The 20,444-nt window shown below is 41.9% G+C and overlaps 1 protein-coding gene across 2 annotated transcripts in view; it reads right to left on the bottom strand.

Moving 5' to 3' along the window:
- The window catches only part of ADGB (androglobin), an 871,677-nt gene that overhangs the window by 295,671 nt on the left and 555,562 nt on the right, over nucleotides 1-20,444 (bottom strand). For both annotated transcript variants that reach the window (XM_069235154.1, XM_069235155.1), the window contains exon 26: nucleotides 5,834-6,021. In XM_069235154.1, coding sequence (XP_069091255.1) covers nucleotides 5,834-6,021 — 188 coding nt within the window. The remainder of the gene's footprint in view (nucleotides 1-5,833; nucleotides 6,022-20,444) is intronic.

Below are 20,444 nucleotides of genomic sequence, written 5' to 3'. Positions count from 1 at the left end.
TGTGCAAATAACCACTGCTCCTCAAAACCTTATCTTGATCCCATTTTGGAAATGCAAAGGTTTTCTTGATACCTCTTTTTCACTCTTCATATTTCAGCAAATGAATTGCTGTATACCCAGTATAGAATGAAAACCAACTGCAGGGTGCAGCTCATTTATTGGCTCTGGGTACCTAGGGTTATTGATGAACCTACAAGCCCTTTATATCCCCGCAACCAGAAGAGTCCAGCAGACAAAACGGTATATTGCTTTCAGAAATCTGACATCGCAGGAAAAAGTTACAGAGTAAAACATAAAGAAAAATGGCTGTTGTTTTCAGCTCAATTTCAATATTTTTTTATTTCAGCTGTTATTTTCTGTAGGAAAACCTTGTAGGATCTACACAAATGACCCCTTGCTGAATTCAGAATTTTGTCTAGTTTTCAGAAATGTTTAGCATTCCGGGATCCAGCATTGGTTTCACACCCATTCCTGTCACTAACTGGAAGGAGGCTGAAAGCACCAAATATAGTAGAAATGGGGTATGTCCCAGTAAAATGCCAAATTTGTGTTGAAAAATTTGGTTTTCTGATTCAAGTCTGCCCGTTCCTGAAAGGTGGGAAGATAGTGATTTCAGCACCAGAAACCCTTTGTTGATGGCATTTTCAGGGAAAAAACCACAAGCCTTCTTCGGCAGCCCTTTTTTCCCATTTTTTTGGAAAAAACTAAATTTTCACTGTATTTTGGCTATTTTCTTGGTCTCCTCCAGGGGAAACCACCAACTCTGGGTACCATTAGAATCCCTAGGATATTGGAAAAAAAGGACGCAAATTTGTCGTGGTTAGCTTATGTGGACAAAAAGTTATGAAGCCCTAAGCGCGAACTACCCCAAATAGCCAAAAAAGGGCTCAGCACTGGGGGGGAAAAGGCCCAGCAGCTAAGGGGTTAAAAATTTCTACACTACATTATAATGCAACTGTGATACGCTGGATGGTCTACAAGGCTACATACAAGAGCAGGGAGGGTGGAGGTAGCTGAGTTTGTTCACTGGTCATACTGAGGTTCATTCAATAAAGTTGCAGAGTAAATTTTATGATTATTTCCGTCATAAATTATATTCTGTCAAAATTCAATAAAGATTATTTGAAAAAAAAGAAAGTTTCAATCATCTACGACAATTTATGGACCCTTTATTAGGGATTTTTTTCAGATGGATTAGAGGTTTCTACAAATGCATGAATACACACAATTTTCATAGAAGTATTCGTGTGATCGTGTTGGAAAAAGCCATTTTAAAGATGCGCCCCAAAGCATAAACTAATGAAATTAAATCGACTCTGATCAGTGGGAAACCTTTTTAACATGTTTAAAGCGTACAAGAACTAGGTGCATAATATGAAGGAGTGAAACACACCAAGTATGAAGCTGGCATATTTCTGCTGTAACAGACGTGTTATTCACTTTACAGGCTGAATAATTTGTTCCAGTTGCAGAAAAATGTTTACGTATAACAACCACTGCAACAGGAGGAGTCTCCAACCTTTTCTGTTATGAGAGCTACTTAGGATCAGTAAATATCAACCCAAGTTACCAATATCATTAGTGTTGTAATAGTGATTACATCAGAAATTATTATATTAGTTACCGCCCTAAGTAAAATTAGCCGTATTGATCACCTCTGCATCAGGCTAGGTAGCCACCATTAATGTAGAAAAAGGCTTTGTCAATTTTAATGACCGTACGTTGGTAATACATAACAGCCATAGCTTAAATGTCCCTGGTACCAAGGTAATATTATTTGTAATAAACCTCTCCAATGTCACATGATTTATCACACAAATATCAGTCTTATTTTCTGTAAATTCAATCATCAGCTTATCAGTTCAGAAAATGCACATATTTTAGTTTCAAATACACATTTTTCGATTTTAGTATACATATATTAATTCAATCAAGTAAAAGCTTCTAGTTTAGTAGGCTGCATTGGACACAGGAGAGCTACTTCTAGGCAGCTGGAGAGCTACCAGTAGCTCACGAGCTACTCGTTGGAGAAGCATGCAATACAAAATTAACCTTTGGTACATTTTGCTGGTTATTAAAAATCAAATTTATTGGTAAAGGACTGCAACAGTTCCGTTTTCAAGGATGTTTCGCCCAGAGTGTTTTGGTGCCAAAAGTGAAGCCTTCATTGATGCCATGAAGTTCACATGTCCAACTTTGGGGAACCCTTTGCACTCACACCTTCATCTTCTGCCCCACTAAAGGATTTTTAGCTCGACCAAAAATAAGACGGTAAAACTGTTGATCCAGATGAACCCTATCCACACTCCAAAGTGGTTGGCCTGGAAGTGCAGAGGCAACTTATGCCCTGATGCCTAATGTTAATTTAGTCCTTTCCCATTGATCAATTTATGTCTTACCGCAATTGTTTTTGCATTTTATTTCCTTTTTTGCAAAATGCATTTTAGGAATTTATCTGATTGATGTCTTTGGTTTATTGTGTTTCTAAGAACCATCACGTGCATTGTATCTGAGGGAAGTCTGTGCTTTGAGCCGCAGCTGCCAGAGCATAAGCCCAGGATTCCACAGTGAAACCTTCCTTTTACTTTTGTGTACTGGGATAATTATCTATGTGGGAAAGACTACACTGCAGAATATGTTGGCATTGCAGGAAGGACCTAATATATATTCTCTTGAGTGCAGCTGCTCACTGTTCCTACTCCTCATGATGTGCACATGGTTTCAGCTCACTCTATGTGGCAAGTAATTTTTCTCGTGCACCTAACTGCTGTCAGCACTACTCGGCACGACTGCATGTTTCTCAAATAATTCCCACGTATTCCTTTGTCTTCTGAATCAGGCACTTCGGATCTGCCTGCAGGTTGAGCTCTTCATACCTTTTTTTCTCTAAGTCTACTTGCCAAAACTGTAAGTGCCAGCCATTAGCAATAAAATATGGAAATGACATCCAGAACACTGAGCATTGCCTTGCTAAATGATCCTGCATATTATGATCTTCATCAGCAAATGTGGTTGTGGTCTACACAACTACGGTCACAGTAGGAGACCCAGAACCCAGAAACACACATTTTATCTTTATCACCCTGGTAAACTTATAAAATCAGCGGCTCAGGTTGTATTGCACCTAACCACTAAGGTTTATATAATACAGTTGTGCTTATTTCTTAGGCTAATGACAGGTTGTGCAAAATCTGAGGCTCATTGCGGAGTAGACTTGCATGTTTTGTTTGCATTATTTTCTACAGAGACTAACGTCATCTTGTGGTCGCTTTTGATCACTTTGTCATGCATAATATTTTCATGATGAAAGTAAACGCACTTGTCTGCATTATCATCCTTGAGGTGACAGGTTTGCTACTAGTAGGTGAAACTGACACTGGTCAGGAGGACGGAGGCTCCTCAAAATTAGTCGAAAGGGTAGTTTAAGCCTGGCAAGTCTATTGAGTAGCCAATCCATCTTAGTTCTAATGTTAAGGCTTTTTCCGAATTTTCAGTAGAGTGGGGCATTTATCTCTTTTCCCAAAGCCAGAATAACAATACCTTTGACATTTAAAGTGCTCTAGCTTTTTCAAGTAGAGGTTCATTCTTATTATATGATTTTGCACTCACAGCGGCCAGCCAATGATCTCTTTGATGAGGCCAGAATACACCATGATAAATTACTGTAGGTATGCCATGCACAACTAGTTAACTGGTAAACTTTGGGTGATTTGTGGAGTGATAAGATACTGCGAACATAAATGGTTTAATGTTGGTATCTGTGATCACATCTTTTCTTTGGGGTTGAAACAAATATTCCACACACATGATTCAATTTCTACATTTGGGTTAGGACTGCCATAAAAATGTAAAGGTTTTATTCCTTTGCAGCATTAAGGTACTGAATTATCTTCCGATAACAATAAATGTGGACCAGGCAGTTTGTGATTCAAAGAGGTAACAACAAAATTGTATTTTAAACTTATGACTTGAACGTGGTCAGATACATTTGAAGTCCAGTGTGTCCAACGATTTAAACTGAATACCTGCATTTCTATTTTCTCTTACAGAATATTTAATTGACTAATGAGAACAATACCTGTTTAGTCTGGCAACAGGTGTATTGATTCTGTTTCTCTACATTTCCCAGTCACACTACACCCAGGGCTTGATTTAGTGTTTTGAAGACGCAATGCTCCGTAATAAATGTTTGTCATGTCACAAGTGCTTTACAGCTTATGGTACTTGTAATATGACAGACGACATATCCGTCATGTTTAGAAAGAGTATGCCATCTGCCAAACTCTAATTAATGTCCTTAGTACATAAGAAGGGACAGAAACAAATCCTGTGCAATGTACATCACCTTGTTAGACAATTGTTAGGCAACTGATAAGGCAGAAACATGTTGCCTACCTATAGTAAGCTACAGAGGGTCCTAATAAGCCTCCAGAGTTTTGACCTTGTGTTTGGAAAGTGACGAAGTATTAATTTAACTAACACAGCACAATTTTAACCTCAGTCTGACAAGTGACTGTTAGCACCATCGAACAGATAGCCAATCCCATCTTGACAACCTAGAGCAGAGGTCCCCAAACTTGTCAGTCATAAGATCTACTTATGTTTAAAGCAAACCATCCTGGGCCATTAATATTAACAGTGTTGTACACGTCAGACAAGATTACATTAATGACCATCTTATGCAACATTACCTGACGTGAACATCTCAGTGCAGGACTACCAGCAGTAATGTAAAATTGCCTTTATCAATTTCTACATTAGTAATTCAGGACTGGCACAGCTGCAGTGCCCCTGGCATGGAGGTAATAATACCAAGGTTATAATACTAGTGAATAAGTCACCCAATGATGTGTGATTTATCATTTAAATATCAGCTTTAAATATGTTTTGGAAATTATGGGTTCTGGAACATACACACATTTTTGTCTTGAATATAGTTTTCAATTTTGGTACACATATATTATTTCCAGCAAGCAAAAGCTTCTAATTTGGAAGGATGGACTGCACACAAGAGTGCTACTCACAGGTAACTGGAGAGCTACCAAAATCTCATGATCTACTCGTTAGAGAAGCCTGACAAAGAGGCAGGGTAACCTATAGTCAGTAACCTTACACCGTTACACCAACAAACAAGCTCACAATGAGCCCACCTTGCACATTGGTATTTGGTGAGGAGGAGGCCCTATGATGAAACATGCTATCAAGTGTAAAGAGGGTCCATTACCCTTTTAATTTAAATCTGCTGAACTCACAGTTAATTTTTTTAGGCTGAATAAATGGCACAGGCAGGACAATGTCCCATGTCTGACGCGGGCCAAGAGAAGTGCTTACTAGTTACAACTTGTGACTGAAGACAGACTCCCTTTTTTATTTTAAAGAAGCAGAGTGCTGGCATCATAAAGGGAATTTCCTGAGCCCCTAGGGTGCATTAGCAGGAGTTACTGGGATGTTGGCTTTAACACAAAACATTAAACATTTTGACACCAGAATTTGATGGACCCTATCTTGATTAGTTGGCTCAACGTGGAGAACAATTGGATCTAGTTTAAAATATTCCGCAGGAGATTCCATATTGCTGATCAAAAGCACACCCCTGATTCAAAATTACAAATTAAACCTTTTTATGTGCTTAGATTATCTATTTTTTTCTACATCCTACATGATAATGGTAATATTTAAATCAGTGGGGATGATAATAGTAAAACTAACAGTAATAAAGACATTTAGAACTAATAACCAGTAATAATAATTAACACAAATATGATAATTCATATAAAAATATAATTATACAATAAGAGAGAATGCATGGAATATAATATCCTCTTGCATTTACCTGAACAAAATATGTTCCTTGTTGGGGATAAAGTACTCTTTGAATTCCTTCATGAAAAAAGAATTATTTAATACGTCACGAGCAGGAGATGGAAGAGGGTTGTAGGATGTGATGAGACGCAATTTCCATTTTCCAGCTGTCACTGGGAAATCACCTGTAACTGCTTCAGCAACAATGGTATACCCCCTCTGAAAAATGTATTAAAACAACAGATGTTATTTTCCAGTCTTAGAACTTACACCCACTATTTTCTTCATCAGATTGTTATTACTAGAAGTATGGGCCACTTTTTTGTTTTGCTCCTTCTTTTTGCTTGTCTTGGAAGGTAAAGAACAGGTTAATTACCTGTACACTGTGGTTCTCCAGTATTAAAGTCTTTCATAGATTCACATGCTTGAATCTTCCCCATTGTCATAGTGGGAATCCCACAGTAACTGTAATAAAAAGCAGTGCTAATATATAAGCATTAGGAATCTGATTGAAAACAATAGACATTACTACCAATTGATATTGTTTTAATGAATCCAAACTTCAACCAGTCAGAGCACAGACTCTGAAGCACTCACCCCCTGCAGAGCTATCGTACCTCAGATTTCAAGCACATTTGTAAAATAAGAGAAAATAAAAGGTATTAAAAATGGTGAGCCTTAACGGGTAGGTGGGCAGGTTGCATGTGACTCTTTGAAAAATGTTAATACTGGGGAATGACAGTGTACAGGTAAGCAACTTGTTTTTTCTCCAGTATTATATCTTTCATAGATTCACATGCTTGAATCAGACTAGCAAGCAGTATTAAGAACAAAATGGAGGAGTGTTAGGTAAACCATCTCCCCATGATAACAATTACCATACTAAGAGTAAAATTCACCCGCAAGAATGTCATTCAAAAATGTGAACAAATGTCATGTGGCAAAAACCTATAATAAAGGTAATATATATTTATATAGAAAGAAAAAGAGAGAGCTATTGCAATCAAGAAATATGCACAATTAACACAAAGTTGCATACCTTGGGAAAACAGGTGTCCTAACACGGCCTGCCTGACTGCCACATCAGCCAAAATCGAGCCTGTAGTGCTGTGTGAAGGTATAGGCATTAACCTACATTGCTGCTCTGAAGATGTCCGGCAACAATACCCCTGCAAACAGGGCTGAAGAGGCAGCAACCTTCTGTGTAGAGTGTGCCTTCACTTTTGCCGGCAGCGGTCTTCCTGCTTTCTCAAGGCTGAACATGATAGTTGGAGACATCCAACGAGCGATACTCTCTACAGGCAGAGCTTGCCCTTTTCTTGGCAAGGCAAGAGAAATCAGGAGCTGGTCAAATTTCCTGAAAACCTTAGTTCTGTCTAGGTGAAACTGAGACAACTTCTCCCATCAAGAGAATGTAAGCTTCTTTCTCCTGGTGAAGATGGTTTACTGAAGAATGTTGGCAACATGATGGGTTCATAGAGGTGAAAGGATGTTGGCACTTTTTGGATGAAATTAGGTTTGGTTCTCCTCAAAATGATTCTGGGCCTGATTTAGATTTCGGCGGACGGGTTACTCCATCACAACAGTGAAGGATATCCCATCTGCTGAAATATAAATCCAGTAGGACATAAAGGGGTTTATATTTTGGCGGATGGGATATCCATCATCGTTGTGGCGGATTAGCCATTCGCTGAAATCTAAATCAGGCCCTCTTTGGTTAAGAAGTTGCAAATGTGGTTCATGAATTGTGAAGGCTGAATTTCACTTATTCTCCTTGCAGAGGTGAGTGCCAAAAGAAAAGCTACTTTCCAAGACAGAAATTCCAATTTAGCCTTGTGAATTAGTTCAGAAGGAGCCCTCATTACCTGCTCATTAGCAAGACAAGACTATGTTTAGCTGCCATATCACAGGGGAGGGTAGAGCTGAAATGGGCCCTTTATGAACCCTTTTATCAGTTTGTTGGACCATAATGAAAGTTCCCCTCTATGCCTCCTGAATCTGGAGATAGACGCCAGGTGGACTTTAATGGATGAGTGAGTCAGTCCTGACTTTGCAAGCTGTAGCAGATATGGAAAAATCTGCTCCGCAGAATATAAGATCTGATGAGTCTGAAAGCTACACCAGGAGCAAAACCTCTTCCATTTTGCAGTATAACATTTACTTGTGGACTCAGCACAAGTGTGCTGGAGAATCACTCTGCAATCCCGCGACAGGCTTAGTGTTCCAAACTCAGTGTTGTGAGGAGCCAGGCGGCTAAGTTGAGAGATCCTATCTATGGATAAACAACTTGCCCCTTGTTCATTGACAGAAGATTCTCTGATGGTTGGAATGGAAGGTGTGTGCACTCCAATAGGTGAAGAAGCTTGGTGAACCAGTACTGTCTTGGCCACTCTAGGGCTATGAGTATGAGATGGTAAGGCTTCTGCTTCATTTTTTGGATGATGTTGGGAGCGAGCAGGAATGGAGGAAAGGCATACATGAACATTTTCGTCCATGCTAGGTTGAATGCATTTACCCAAGAGCCCAGCCAAGGGTACCTTCTTGTGTTCAACTTGCATTTCTTGTTTTGAAGGAGAGTGAAGGATAGTGAAAAGATGCAGGTTTTGAGACCCCCATAGCTAAAACACCTGCATCAGCTGCTGCTGATTGAGTTCCCACTCGTGGCACTTTTTGTCCTGCTTAAAGTATTTGCTCATTCATTGTGTACCCCGGCACATGTTCTATCTTCAAGTTGATGTTATTAGCAAAAAAACATTCCTGGATTTGTTGTGCTTGAGCCGGAGGATTTGTAACTTGTTTCTGCTTGTTTGGTGAGATAAAACATGGTGGTAGTGTTGTCTGTTCTCACCAAGAATGAAGAGTTGCAGAGCCTAGGAAGGAATGCTGGAAGGCCCAGGCAAACTGCTTTCAATTTTAGGAGATGTATGTACCCATTTCCCATGGGTATTCAAGTCATGTAGGTGAGCTCTCCAGCCTTCTAGGAAGGTGACTGACATCATCACTATTTGAGGTAGTATAGGAAAGAATGAGAGACCCTGTGAGACGTTGTCTTTGTTCATCCACCAAGAGACAGCCGAATTCATCTTCAATGTGATTGCAATTGAATCATCGAAGGTGCCCTGGCACTGAACCCACTGCTCGTCCAGCTGTTCCTGAAATGGCTGCATACGAAGAGGGCAGTTCAGAATCAAAGGGATGCAGGATGACATCATCCCCAACACTGACTTGTACTTCCATACAGAAGTGACATTTTTTGCAGAGAGAGATGCTGTTATTGCCTTGAGTCAATAAATGCTTTCCGCAGTAGTGAAGGCCTTGGCATTTTCCGTATCTAGAGTTGCTCCCGAAAGACTTTTGACCTGGACAGAATTAGGGACGATTTTTCCTTGTTCAGTGTGAAACATAGAGTTTTGAACAGCTGTAGACAGGTGTGGGTTGATTTTCTTGCAGATTGAGTAGATCCTTTTATGAGCTAGTAGTCCAGGTACAGAAAAACCTGGTGCCCTGATCTCAGAAAAGCAGCCACTGTGGACATGCATTTCGTGAATATCCTGGGAGCTGATCTTAGCCCAAAAGGGAGCACTTTGAACTGGTAATGGCACCCTGCCACCTCAAACCACAGGAATGTTTGATGGTTGACATGGATGAGGATATGAAAATTTGCATCTAGCAGGTCCAGAGATGTCATGAAATCCCCTGTATCTATGAGCTGCAGAATCTTCTGTAAGAACAGCATCATGAAGGGCGGTTTCTTGATTAATTTAATAAGAGCCTAAAGCCCATTACTTGCCTCCACTTGCTTGGCTTCTTTTTGATGAGGATGAAGTTGGAATAAAACCTCGTCTTGCGCTGACCTGAAAGGACTTCCTCTATTGCATTCTTGGAGAGAAGGAAACAGATTTCCTGCTATAGCAGAGCAAGATAGTGGTGCAAAGTTCTGCGCGGTGAAAGATTTGGAGGCTTTTGAACAAATTCCAGGATGTGACTGTGCTGGATTACGTTTAGCACGTTTAGCACCCATTTGTCGGAACAGATGTTCTTCCAATGATTGCAAAATTTAGAGCGGGAACTTTGAAACAGTTGTTGTGGGACTGAAGTGACGGGTGTCTGGGAAGCATCATTATAGTCTAGAAATATCCTGTACCCTTCCTCCAGCCGGAGAACTTTTACACGCTGGCTGCCTAGGATGGAAAGATGATGCTGTAGCCTTGTATGATTGCTGTGAAGGATATGATAACTGAAAACCCTGCTGGGAGTAAGGCTGCTACCTGGCTTGTTGGTAAGGAACTCTAGATGCAAACTGTTGTTTGCCTCTGCCTCTCTGAAAGGGCTGAAAACGTCTCTGTTGAAGCATGTCCACTGAACAAGTGGGTTCAGTGTCCAATTTTATGGACTGCAAAGCCTCATTCACATGCTTTCTGCAAAGATTTTCCCCATGGAATGGCTTGTCAAGGATTTTTGGTTGCACAGAAATTATGTTGCTTTTAACTAGCCCTAACGTTGTAAGACAGACACTCCTACCATCTGACAAAAGGCAACTAAAGAGATGTCCATGGCAGCATCAATGATCTTTGAAGAGGCCTTTTCTCCTTCCAGCAGTATTTCCATTGCCTCTTTCCTTTCCCTTTAACCTCCAGGAGATATTACAGAAACACTAACACGTCAGACCACATCTGGCGGTTGTATCTCCCTAAGATAGCCAGCGCATTAGAGGCTCTTGTTAATGTTGCTGCCATGGCTGTGAACCCCGTCCCTATATTGTCCATTCCGTGACCCTCTTTGTCTGGTGTGGCAGAGCATGAAGAAGACTGATTTTTAGCCCATCATTGGGGTGCTTGCATTATTACTGAGTCAGATCGAGGCTAACCTATAAGTCATGTTGATGCATTGTCAGGGGCCTTAAAAATCTTGGCCAGGTTAGGAACGACAGCAGCCACTGAAGCTGGTGCTTTCATGAATTTACACCCCTCTTGTAAGATGTATTCTACAATATGGATAGATCCTGCAGTGCACTGAGCCGAATCCTTAAAATCATAAGGCAAACATTTGCTTTGCTTAGCTGGGAGTGGCAAAACGAAATGCTTGGATATTAGTTCCAGTAACTCATGAAAGCCACCTATCTCAGATGGGGGCGAGTCCACTGGAGCTGGGGTAGGCGATGCAGATAGTGGTGCCACATAGTCATCCCATTCTTGGTTCTCCCCAGCAGAATCAAAGGGAATTTTGCCTTCCTCAGGCTGGTGGTCACCATCGCTGTCTGCTAAAGTATCCCTAATGGTAACAAGTGGTAGCACAGGCCTTTATTTTTGTTGTGGCCCGATAGGGCTTCGTGGAAGAGATACTGCTAAAGGAACGTCTGTTCGCAATGGGGTCTGCTGAGACAATGTATTGGTCTAAAGAAACCTTTTATAATAGCCATTTATCATCATGTGCAAGTCTGTGACCAGAGGGATCGGAACTGCAATAGTGGCCCCTTGCGCCTGAAGCTGCTCTTCCTCTGGCTCATTGAAAGTGTAATGCTCTTGGAAGGTGTCACATTCCTGAGAAGACTCCTGGCTTCAGTCAAGAAAAGGGAAATCATCTTCCAGATAGGTAGGAGAACCTTGATAGGCATCCTCATCCTCTGTATCCTGGCACTAGACGTTTAGTTGAGAGAGGACTGTATGCAGGGCAAACAGAATTTCATCTCGTAATTCCTGCATCTCCAGCAGTAGTACTGACCTCAAAGTTTACATCTTGCAAATGTCAGGTTGCAGAGGCACTAGAATGCTTTCTCAGAAATGTAAGTAGTATCTTTCTCTGCCGTCGAAGGGGTCGTCAACAGTGCCACTGATGGGGTCGACTACGACTTCAACCCAGATGGAATCTTCATCGACGGGAGACAAGAGGATGGCATTGACGGAGTCGTCGAAATCCTTGCTGTCAACTATGGTCTCGTCGACAACTGCGTTGTCATTGTCAGTGTATTTGTCAATGACAAAGAAGTGGTCATTGTTGTCCTAGATGTCACCATTGTCGATGCTTCTGTGGTAACATGAATCGGGGATACCTGAATTGTCGCCACCTTCATCGACAGAGCGGTTGTCGACTGGATGATCTTCGACAGACAGAATTTCCTCACACATGTTTCCTTAAAAGGTGTGACAGGAACCAATGCAGGTGAGAAGGGATACACTGCATGAGAGGGAGAGGTTCCAGTCTGATCCTTGCTTCTTGACCTCTCAACACTGATTTCCCAGCTTTGGGATTTTGCCCTCTTTGAATCTTTGGCAGATGAGTAGGGGGTTTTCACTTTTACACTTCTTTGAGGAAGAATGTACTCCTTTTTCAAACTCAGACTCAGACTGAGCTTTCTTTCTCCTTTGAAGCCAGAGACGAAGATTGGCCTCACAGTCCACGAGGGTCTTGGCTGAAAAAGTATAACAGTACTTGCGCTCTTTTGTTTTGTGCTGAGGGTAAAGGAAGTGTTAACCTTCCTTGTGGGGGTCTCTAGAGAAGAATCTTGATTTACCACAGGACTTACAAGCCCTGAAAAGCCTTTTCTTGGATCTTTCAGAAATGCTCAAAATATGTAATGATTCCTCACAACTGTACTTCAGATGTCATCTGGAAGTTTGAAAGTCATTTGAAGAGCTGACAGGTCAAATGTTTATAGATTAAATATTGTGACTGAGTAGAGCTCAGGGAGATTCCCTAACATACAATGTGCAGTAAGAAATCTGAGATATGGTGGCTTTGCAGGGGATGAGTGCTTCAGGGTCTCTACTCTAATTAGTTGAAGTTTGGATGCATTAAAACAACATCAGTTGTTTACAAATGTCTATTGTTTTAAATGGGATTCCTTTGCTTATGTTTTAGAACTGCTTTTTATTACTATTACTGCGGGACTCCCATATGACTTTGGGGAAGATTCAAGCATGTGAATATATTAAAGATATAATACTGGAGAAACTCTTCATGAGAAACTTTGCCTTCAGATCAATTGACTCATAAAGCAGGGTAGTTTAAGATAGTTTCCTTTTTTTATAGTACACACATACTGGGCAATTGTATTCATTTTATTTTTTTAAATCCACCAGCATATCAGTAATTACAGAATTGTCGATGTGGCTGTGTAGGAAAGTGCCTTTGTTGGCATTGGTTTCCCCCCCCCACACATTTGTTACCCCCCACCCCACACACACACACTTTTTGCCTAATATTGATACCAACTTTGATTGAGAGTGTGATGGGATCTTGCTAACCAGGCCCAGCACCTGTGTTCTTTCCCAAAATCTGTAACTTTGTTTCCACAATTGGCACACCTATGGCCCCCAGTTAAGTCCCTTGTAAAAGGTACCCATGGTACCAAGGGTCCTGTGGACAGGGAAGGTCCCCAAGGGCTGCAGCATGTATTATGCCACCATAGGGGACCCCTCATCAAGCACATGCATACTGCCTTTGCAGCTTGTGTGTGATGGCTGGGAGAAAAGGGCAAAGTCGACATGGCACCCCTCTCAGGGTGCCATACCCACAAAACACTGCCTATGGCATAGGTAAGTCACCCCTCTAGCAGGCCTTACAGCCCTAAGGCAGGGTGCACTATACCACAAGTGAGGGCATAGCTGCATGAGCAATATGCTCCTACAGTGTCTAAGTCCACTCTTAGACATTGTAAGTGCAGTGTAGCCATATTGAGTATATGGTCTGGGAGGTTGTCATTACAAACTCCACAGCTCCATAATGACTTCACTGAATACTGGGAAGTTTGGTATCTAACTTCTCAGTACAATACATCCACACTGATGCCAGTGTGGGATTTAGCGAAAAATGCACCCAGAGGGCATCTTAGAGATGTCCCCTGTATGTTAAACAAACTGCTAGTGCAGGACTGACCGGTCTGTGCCGGCCTGCCACTTCCAGATGAGTTTCTGACCACATGGGGTGAGAGCCTTTGTGCTCTCTGTGGCCAGAAACAAAGCCCGTCCTGGGTGGAGGTACTTCACACCTCCCCCTTGATATAGTGCGCCAGGGCACCCCAGCTAGTGGAGTTGCCCACTGGACAAAGCACCACTTTTGGCAGCAAGTCCGGCCGGAAAATTAGGGAAAGCAGAAAGGAGTGACCACCCCAGCTAGGATCACCCCTAAGGTGTCCAGATCTGAGGTGACCCCTTCCCTGTAGAATCCTCCATCTTAGTTTGCAGGACAGGGACCAATAGGGCTAGGGCTGTGCCACCCACCACAAAGGGAGTGGACACAAGAAGGGTGTAGCCACCCTCAGGGACAGTAGCCGTTGGCTACTGCCCTCTGGCCCCTGTAACGCCCCTAAATCCAGTATTTAAGGGCTCCCCTGAACCCAGCTCGTCAGATTCCTGGTTATATATGAAAATGCCATTTGTTCCGAATATAGCTAAACACAATTCCTGTATTTCCCTAAAAAACAAGTTACTTACCTTCTGTAACGCATTATCTAGTAGCGACTCTATCTAGCTGCAGATTCCTTACCTTTGGATTTCCTGGCGTAAGCTTGGAATCCGGAATTTTTTGCTGAGCAGTACAGGTGGCTTTGTTCAGATCAGCGTGGTGTCGTTGGAGCCATCTGTGACATCACGGTCACCTATAAAGGCACCACCGCTGCGCGCATACGTCAGTTCTTTTACCCACAAACTTCCACGCCAGAAGCACAGAGTCGTGGATAGAACCAACAGCTCCACTGTGCAAAATTAGGGCCCAAAAAGGGATAAACCCTACGCCTATTAGACGAGTCCGCAGAGTGGGGAGGCATGGGTGGGTGTAAGGAATCTGCAGCTAGATAGAGTCTTTACCAGATAATGCATTACCAAAGGTAAGTAACTTGTTCATCTGATACAGACTTCTAGCTGCAGATTCCCTACCTTAGAATAGATACCCAAGCAATAACCTCTTGGCGGTGGGCTGCGGATAAACCTTCTCACATTAGAAAGTCCTGTAGGACCGAAAGGGCAAAGTGTTAGTCTCTTTGGACCTGATTGTCCAGGCAGTAGTGTTTTGAAAACGTGTGCACGGAAGCCCACGTTGCTGCCTGACAGATATCCAGGACTGGAACACCTCATGCTAGTGCAGTGGTAGAGCCCTCAAGCCCTCAGGACGCTGCTTCTTAGCCAGTGTGTAGCAGATCTGAATGCAGAGAACAACCAAGAACGAAATGGTTCTGCACTGCCTGACCCTTTTTTACTCCCACATACCCCACAAAGAGTTGGTCATCCACCCAGAAATGTTTTGTGCAGTCAAATTAGAACGACAATGCTTTTTGGGTCCAGTCAATGAGGTCGCTCCTCTTCCTTAGAGGGATGTGGTGAAGCAAAGAAGCTGGGCAAGGTGATATTCTGAGCCAGATGAAATGGGGTCTCCACCTTGAGAAGGAAAGAGGCACGTGTTCTGAAAACCACCTTGTTTAGATACCTAGTAAGATATGGTGGCTTAGATGACAGAGCTTGCATCTCACTCACCCTCCTGGCAGATGTTATTGCCACTAAGAAGGCTGTCTTGATGGTGAGCAGCCGGAGGGGACAGTTGTGTAAAGGCTCAAAGGGAGCAAACATAATAAATGTGAAAACAAGATTTAAGTCCCATTGAGGCATAACAAAGGGGATAGGGGGAAACATATGTACAAGTCCTTTGAGAAATCTATGTAGAAAGAAGGCTGATCAGACAGCTGAAGGAATGCCGATAAGGTGGAAAGAGAGCCCTTGAGAGTACTCAAGGCGGAACCCTGCTGGGCAAGGAATAGTATAAAGAGAATGATATCAGAAAGAGAAGCAGAAAGAGGATCAATAGAACTTTCTGCACAGTTATATACAAAACTTTCCAACGGCAGGCGTATCCCATTTTAGTCGAGGGATGCCTGGCTCCCAAAATAACTTTACAGACTTCGGGAGGAAGGTCAAAAGCCATCAACTGCTGCCGCTCAATCCCCACGCAAGAAGGCGCAGAGTTGACAGGTTCAGGTGGAGAACATTCCCTTGCCGCTGTGACAGAAGATCCTCCCGAAGGGGCAGCTTGATTGGAGGATCAATGCTAATTTTCAGAAGCTCGGGATACCAGACTCTCTGTGCCCAGGCTGGAGCCACTAGGATTAGTTGGGCCTGGTCATTCTTGATCTTCTTGAGAACTCTGGGCAAAAGAGGTATGGGCGGAAAGGCGTAAAGGAGGCATGAACTCCACTTGCGACGAAAAGCGTTGCGGAGCGATTGCCGCCTTGGAATCGCCAACGGGAAAAACTGCTGACATTGTGCATTTTCTGCGGAGGCGAACAGATCTAACCAAGGCTCTCCCCACTGTGAAAGAGTCCTTGCACCACCTCCAGGTGGAGAAACCATTTGTGATCTACTAGGCAATGACGGCTGAGTTTGCCAGCCATGGTGTTCAGAGAACCTGCCTCGCCCTCATATGCTAACTTATATATGGGCCTTTTTGAAAAAACGCATGTGTGGCTCAACGGTCCCCTCAATTTGACTGAACATATTTTCTTTTGGGGTAGGTACATTGATGATGTGCTGATGATTTGGACTGGTGATGAGCCACAGCTGATGCAATTTATAGATCACATTAATGAAAATTAGTTTAACATCAGAATGACTTATGAATATAGTAAAGATCGGATTCACTTTTTAGATATAGAAATATTTGTGGAAAATAACTGTGTCTACTCCAACTTATATCGGAAGTCTACTGCGTATAATGCATTGCTACATGCTGGAAGTTCTCACCCGACTACACAAAAAAATGCCATTCCCTTTGGTGAAATGATTCGAGTGAAAAGAAATTGTAGTAATAGTAAAATCTGTGACTCTGAATTAAACAAACTAGAGAACAGATTTATGCAAAGAGGATACTCTGCACAAGTTATAAGTGAAGCCAGAAGGAAAATCAACAAAATCCAAAGATCCTCTCTATTAAGAAAGAGTATTAGCAATAATAGGATCAAAGGATCCGTGTCATTCTGTACTCCGTTTAGTCAGAATAGTCAGGAGATATATAGAATTATTTGCAAAAATTTGGGTATTCTACACACTGACAGGACCCTGAAACAACTATTGCAGATGAAACCTACAATAATCCACAAGAGAGGGACTACCATTCCAGACATTGTGTGTAAAAGCTACTTACCACCATCCAGAGATAAACTGACTACTTGGATCCACCAAACCAAAGGGCTTCTTTAGCTGTAGTAGATGCAATGTATGCAATCTCGCGCTGCACAAAACTTTCAGTTTTAAATTTAATGGCAGCAAAACCTATAAAATACAGGAGTTTATAAATTGTAACACTAAATATGTAGTCTACATACTAATGTGTGAATGTGGAAAGATCTATGTGGGTAGTACGATCAGACCCTTAAAGGAGAGGATCCAAGAACATGTACGTGCTCTGATAAATAAGGATCCTCGGTCACCTATAGTATGTCATGTCAGCAGGGAACATTCTGAAATAGAAACCCCCATTTTCAAATACATGGGCATCAGTCAGACACAGGCACATCCAAGAGGAGGAAACCGGGAGTTGCAACTCAGAAGAAATGAGGCCAAATGGATACTTAGATTAAAAAGTATACGAATGGGAATCAATATTGATCATGAATTACACTATTTTTTATGATTATTTACGTTTTTGACAATGTATGATAGCTGCCCTGTACAGTGTTCTAGATATGTTTGACATTGATGCCATTAACCAATTGGACTGACTGTATATGAATAAGGATCATACTATGGCGGTCATTCTGACCTTGGCGGGCGGCGGAGGCCGCCCGCCAAAGTCCCGCCGTCAGGTTACCGTTCCGCGGTCGAAAGACCGCGGCGGTAATTCTGACTTTCCCGCTGGGCTGGCGGGCGGTCGCCTTCAGACCGCCCGCCAGCCCCGCGGGAAAGAGGCTTCCACGATGAAGCCGGCTCGGAATCGAGCCGGCGGAGTGGAAGCTGTGCGACGGGTGCAGTTGCACCCGTCACGTATTTCACTGTCTGCGCAGCAGACAGTGAAATACATGTAGGGGCCCTCTTACGGGGGCCCCTGCAATGCCCATGCCAGTGGCATGGGCACTGCAGGGGCCCCCAGGGGCCCCGCGACCCCCCCTACCGCCATCCGGATCCCGGCGGTCGGACCGCTGCGCCGCCGTGGAGGATTCAATGGGGCGGCGGTACACTGGCGGGAGCCCGCCAGTGGTGCCGGTCCGACCGCGGCTTTACCGCCGCGGTCGGAATCCCCATTGGAGCACCGCCGGCCTGTCGGCGGTGCTCCCGCGGTCCTCCGCCCTGGCGGTCTTTGACCGCCAGGGTCAGAATGACCGCCTATATGTACGATGTATTTTTAGTTGGATTATTCTTTCTTTATATATAACTCTTCTTTTTTTATAACATAATGGATATGAGACTTATCTTTCAATCTATTACCTACCATAAATTCACTAATCTTTTGATGATTATGAATAGATATATTGACCTGATCAATTGGCATTTCAAACAAGTTCTTATGATTTATCCACATAGGCTATCCACCTTTATCATTAGACATCTGAACTTTAAATTCACTAATTCCTTAAACTTTCCAATTATTTTTCTTAAAGACAATAATTTTTTAACCTAATCGTTGCTCCGGTTATTTCGGAATCATTAACCTTTGTAAAAGCAACCTAGCTTTCCATCTTTTACTATATTGAATTTTTGATAGTTCCTTTAAATAGGTGACCATACACTGTTCGTAACTACTGACTAGGTCCGTTTCTCTCCTTTAAAGTTTTTAGGCAATTGCCTTTTCTAATATAAACTGCCCATTTGCTTTTGGTTATTTACTCACTGCCACACAATGAAGTGTTTTGGGTTTTTCAAGTCGGTTGGTCTATTTTCAGCCACCGACTGCCCGTGCCCCATGATCCTTACTCTATGCTGGGGATTTTTGTTATCGCGCGCTCATGAGCGTTCTGCCGTCTACTTTTGGTAGTGGGATAAACAAACTGTTTTTTTGTTACTGACGAGTGATTTCATAGCCGCCTTTTATATATAACACCGAGACAGCGTGGCTTCATCCGTGAATGCTGGTACTGAAATTTAAAGATGGCGGCCATTTTTCCCCATACTACTTTTACACACACGATTCATTAGAAGGAAGAGTCCTTCCTTTATTACAATGTTCGCTTTAAAGCAATAATCCTAGAGACATTCGGCTTTTGGAAGCCGTTACGGAAGGACCGATTTCAAGACGCCTTAATACTTTTCAAGGTAAAACTAGGGACTTTGCATTGAGGATAAAATCCCCTATCAAGTTGGTGTAATACTTTGGGTTTGTTTTGAATCAATTTCTCTCTTTTGGTTAGACCAAATTAACAAACTCCTTCCACTTTGGTTTATCGCAGGCACCCTATATTTGGATGTCAGGCTAATTTTGGATTTATAGAGCCTAATTTGGAGTTTCTTACTACAGGTTAGTAAGAACATTGGATGTAAATAAGGACATAGTAATATTTAGTCTCATTCTAAATTATATCTTTAAACAAGGGCTAGTTATGGGTCCTTCTTTTTACAGATTCCTCGTGACTTTTTGAATTACATTGGATTGACATTTCGCCCTTAAACAACTTATGCTAAAAGGAGCAAGGTACTAAAATGCAATATATCTTTGTAGTCATTAATATACCCACTTGGGATTATACTAATTAATCATAATCATCAAATATTCACAGTATTTGATCTTTTTGTGATAATCATAACGAATCTCATTTTCTTAAGAGCAATACTTTCAATATGCATGAGGCCTTTTTTTTTATCGGTGTTTTCTGTGCACTATCTTGATTATACACCTCTTTTATTTCTCTCTTTTTTCTCACTTTTATTGTTGTAGACATAAATATTTTTCTCTTCCTCTTCTTTCCACTGAGTGATGATATCGAGAATTATGGCTTCTCTATGCTCTCTACATACCTAAGTACTATTAACATCCATTTGTGGTATCAAGATATACTTCTTATCACCGGGCTTTTAATCATTTTAGAATATCTACACCGCTACTATTACTTAATACACAGCATGATATTGCTATTTTACTGGGTGGTCTTTATTGTCATTAGCAGTATAAATAGGTACACTAATAAGTCTACTCAATATTTGTCTCTATCAGCCTTGATAAAGTCCCATGTGGGACGAAACACGTGTCGGCTGAGTTTGGATGAATCTGGACAATCATTCTATCTACCTGGATGAAGACAATTCCTTTTCGCTTCCTTATCTTCAAAGTGGATATTTTCCACCCCTACAACCACTTTTGCTTTGGACTTTGAAATGACTATAGTAGGGGATCAAACCACTTATTAATAGATTCTATATCTGTGTAATGTTTTGATGAATGTTAATTCTTTATTAACAATTTCTTATGTAAACATATTTGTGTTATATCTCAAATTTATGATTTATGTATTAAAAGTTTTTTGTTTTAAGCTCTTCACTTTTCAAATAGCACACTCGGTATTGATACCACTTTAGGGACAACTTATCACACACTTGAATGTGTATGACTATTGGAATTTTCCATATTAGAGGGATACTTCTTTGTGTGTGCTCCGTTCGCATTTTTTCGCAGAGTTTACTTGCGGGTACATGTGTTCCTGTCCCGACACACATGTGTGACAACAGACA

The sequence above is a fragment of the Pleurodeles waltl genome, chromosome 5 (genome assembly GCF_031143425.1).
Source record: "Pleurodeles waltl isolate 20211129_DDA chromosome 5, aPleWal1.hap1.20221129, whole genome shotgun sequence".
NCBI classification, from domain to species: domain Eukaryota; kingdom Metazoa; phylum Chordata; class Amphibia; order Caudata; family Salamandridae; genus Pleurodeles; species Pleurodeles waltl.
The sequence above is the reverse complement of the archived record's forward strand: the minus strand, read 5'-3'. Positions and strand labels throughout refer to the sequence as shown.